Source organism: Formica exsecta, unplaced genomic scaffold (assembly GCF_003651465.1).
Source record: "Formica exsecta isolate Colony F162 unplaced genomic scaffold, ASM365146v1 scaffold314, whole genome shotgun sequence".
NCBI lineage: Eukaryota > Metazoa > Arthropoda > Insecta > Hymenoptera > Formicidae > Formica > Formica exsecta.
This window is the reverse complement of record NW_021850397.1, coordinates 453900-457672: the sequence shown is the minus strand read 5'-3', so window position 1 is coordinate 457672 and position 3773 is coordinate 453900. Positions and strand designations below refer to the sequence as shown.

The following is a 3773-nucleotide window of genomic DNA, read 5'->3' as shown; positions in this document are numbered from 1 at the left end:
ATTCTACATCGACAAATCAACCCCGCTCTGGTTACCCCTCCAGTGGATCATCCGGTTATCCTTCTAGCGGATCATCCGGTTATCCATCCAGTGGATCGTCTGGTTATCCCTCCAGCGGCTCATCCGGTTATCCCTCCAGCGGCTCATCCGGTTATCCGTCCAGCGGCTCATCTAGTTATCCTTCCAGCGGCTCATCCGGTTATCCATCCAGCGGATCATCCGGTTATCCTTCCAGTGGCGCATCCGGTTATCCATCCAGCGGATCATCCGGTTATCCCTCCAGCAGATCATCCGGTTATCCCTCCAGCGGATCATCCGGCTATCCCTCCAGCGGATCATCCGGTTATCCTTCGAGCGGATCATCCGGCTATCCCTCCAGCGGATCATCCGGTTATCCCTCCAGCGGATCATCAGGTTATCCTTCAAGCGGACTTCCCGGTTACCCATCGAGAGGCAGTTCTGGTTATCCAACAAGATCTGGATATCCAAGCAGTAATAGCGAACAAACTGTTAGACGAACTGACGCTAGTACTGTAAATGCTGCCTATCCAAGCTATCCAAGCTATCCATCAGTATATCCGGAAAGAAATCCATCTCGCAGTAATTATCCGTCTCAAAATGCAGGATATCCTTCTTCAGGGTATCCAGCATATAATAATCAACAACGTCCTCCGTATGCAAATCAAGGTTATCCACAAAATTATCCACAAGGACGTTATCAAGAAGGATATTATCCAGGTCAAAATTATATGACCACCACCAAACGTCCTGGTATTCGAGATCAACTGACGAATTTAGCGCGAAACGTGGCAGAAAGGGTGCTAACGCAAACGATAGTAGATCGTGTCACTGGAAGACATTAATAAAGCTGATAATACTACAATCTTATTTTCTGTAAAATCTGCATAAGGATGTTCCAAAATATAGCACTTTTTTGCCATTAAATTATTGGATAATAGATTGCTATGATTGTAAAATAAATGTATGCCAAATATGTACTCTCTTTCTTTTATTTCTTCAGACCTTAAGTTGAAAACGCTTGTATAATGTTCTAATTTAGAGAAAAAAGAAAAGTACGAAGAATATAGGAAAAATAAAGATCATAATAAGCAACAACAAAGGGCGATGATTTTGCGCCGATAATGAGTATCGATATCTCGCATTCGTGCTTTAAGCTTACGATACGAACACGAACACGTGACCGCGTTAGTGCGCAGGGGCGGCCGATGATGGATGTCGATGTTATGAACGTAGTGTTTCCACGACAAAATTTTCACGTGACAACTCGAAGGAACGCGCGGGAAGTTAACGATATGATGTTGTGAGACGACGATCCTACAAAATCTTGACAAAAGCGCGACAAAAGACTTCTTCGTGAACACCCGTTATCCTGCGTACCGCCGAAATGCCGAGCAAGGAAGAGGAGAACTTTTGCAAGAAAATGGCAAAAGCCACCAGAGGAATACACGCAATCAGCGATGCTCTAGTGAACGCGAAATTGGCATTCGGTAAGAACCACAGAATACCGCGAAGGGTTTTCAAAATGTTATAAATATTGGGGTTCTAATTTGGATGTCGGTATAAATTGTGCATACGTGATTGCACACTGCTAAGACAAAGATTTTTTCACAAGATGACAAAAGTATCATAAACATGAGTTTTATATCTTATTCTAGCTTTTCTGTTTCTATATGTTGGGTGTAAATTTCAGCAATTATTATTTGTTATTTTTTAAAATCTTTGACTTGGCAAATGTGTTGACAGTATATAAATAATAAAAATCTGGTGATTTAACATTAAGTGCTTATATAAATGCTCTAAATATTATATAAATTTGTGTTTACACATGCATTTGTTACAGCGTAGAAATTATTCTTTAGGTTGCATTATTAGGTTGCATATTAATCGTTACACTAGTGCAATGACTATAATTCTAGCTTTGTATTGTAGTTTTATGTACTCCAATTAGGGTTTCTCGATAATTCTGTATGGGGTGATGGGCTTCTGGTTTTCTACGAGATCTTCCGCTACTTAGAGGGTGCAATGATTAGATTAAGAAACACCAAAATTGGATTACTTCCACTCAGTGAGCTTCAACGTACAGAAGCTTTTGAGCGAGATCTTGATCATTACTTGGGGAAAGGGTGGAGAAAGAACTATAGTCCTAGGTATACATTATGTATAATAGAATACATATATAATGTTACAATGAAAGTTCTGCCACTTGTTTTCTTCCACTTATAATACAATAATACAAATGTCAGTCTTTTACAATAGTAATTTGGTAATAATTTAATTATTATAAAAAAATGTTTTCAAATGTAATTTTTCACAAATGTTTTAGGGATAGTGTCACCAAATATCTGATGCGTTTGAGAGAAGTAGAAGATACGGATCCTACTCTACTAATGGCGTACATTTATCATCTTTACATGGGTCTCCTTAGTGGCGGTATTATTCTGCGCAAAAAACGGCAACTCATGCAAAAGATCTCGCTTTTTAAATCACCACCACCGAGTGATGGTAACAATGTTACAGACTTTGGACAAAACAGTATATTTCAATTGAAGAGGGACTTACGCGAATCTATGAATAGAATCGCGGAGACATTGGATGAGGACACGAAAAATAAACTTATCGAAGAAAGTAAAATAGTCTTTGACTTGAATAACGAAATTATCAGAAGTGTGCAGACTGGCAGTCATGTCTTTGAAAAATTACTCTATTTTATCGGTCAAATTGTGTTAATCCTCTGTGTCCTGATAATAGTCCTCAATATTCTCTTCAAATACATTATACGTTAATAGATGTTACTTTGATTAATGCTAATTTAACGTCGATTCGGTAAAAAAAAAAAAAAAGAAAAAGAAAAGAAAGATTATAACAATTTCAGCAAGAAAGTGCTGATATCAAAACCAAAATGTACAATATATTATTTATGCGCTGTAATTGTCTTTCTATAGTTATAAATGGATTACCACCATTATTTGTATGACATGATTTAAGAATAACCTGTTTCTTAAAGTTTATCATATCGAAAATACTAAATTATAAAGATTTGGTTAAAAAGCAACAAAACACAAATTTGAATTCAGCAGGTTATTGAGATTTATTTATACTTGGTATAGGACGAAGAAAAATTTGTGCCCCGTGTACATTAATCAGTTTCAAAGAAAAATTAATTTTCTGTGAAACTGATGCACTATCATCCAGCTCTTAATAGACTGCTAAATTGAAACTTTATTTTGTTTCAAATTTAAAAGTATAAAATACTTTTAAAATCTTATTTACGCGACATACGGCTTCTTTTCTCTGTAATCAGTTTTCATATAACGGTAAATTCAAAGCATATGAATTTCCACTAAATTTATCATCACGTTATAGGATAGAGAGGCTTATGTTCGGATAATATATATATATAGTATGTATATAGTAAGATAAATATATACAAGAGAGATCAAAAATTGAAACAAATTCAAATTTAAATCAATATTAGAAGGATATTGAATAATATAAATGATAATTAGAAATAATAACACGTTTTAAACGTGCAATAACTTTTCGTAATCTGCAGAGATCGAAAGTTCCTGCTCTCCTAGAGATTAATATATCTATACTTCTGGTAATCCATTCTTCCGAATTATTATATACATAATGACTCTAGAGTTTTCAGTATTTCTTGTCTATCAAATTTAAAATTCTTCCAACTCTCTAAATAAAAATCAGCAGCAGAAAGATCTTGATAATCCATGTAATTCTTCGTTAAAAGCGGT

The 3773-nt window shown here is 35.9% G+C and overlaps 2 protein-coding genes across 2 annotated transcripts in view; both read left to right on the top strand.

Moving 5' to 3' along the window:
* LOC115237903 (uncharacterized protein DDB_G0284671-like) overlaps window positions 1-3773 on the top strand; it is a 19989-nt gene that overhangs the window by 7697 nt on the left and 8519 nt on the right. Inside the window, exon 6 of the mRNA XM_029811272.1 lies at window positions 8-286. Within this exon, the coding sequence (XP_029667132.1) occupies window positions 8-286 (279 nt within the window). The remainder of the gene's footprint in view (window positions 1-7; window positions 287-3773) is intronic.
* LOC115237905 lies at window positions 1184-2945 on the top strand. The gene is made up of 3 exons (XM_029811275.1): window positions 1184-1508; window positions 1970-2168; window positions 2345-2945. The coding sequence occupies exons 1-3, from the start codon at window positions 1406-1408 to the stop codon at window positions 2802-2804; spliced, it is 762 nt and encodes a 253-aa protein (XP_029667135.1). The 5' UTR covers window positions 1184-1405; the 3' UTR covers window positions 2805-2945.

Excerpts from the sequence above, each read along its gene's own strand:
- LOC115237905 (XM_029811275.1), top strand. The coding sequence starts at position 1,406 with ATGCCGAGCAAGGAAGAGGAGAACTTTTGCAAGAAAATGGCAAAAGCC. Across the intron at positions 1,509-1,969 it reads GAACGCGAAATTGGCATTCG|GGTTTCTCGATAATTCTGTA; the intron begins GTAAGAACCACA and ends TACTCCAATTAG. Across the intron at positions 2,169-2,344 it reads AGAAAGAACTATAGTCCTAG|GGATAGTGTCACCAAATATC; the intron begins GTATACATTATG and ends CAAATGTTTTAG.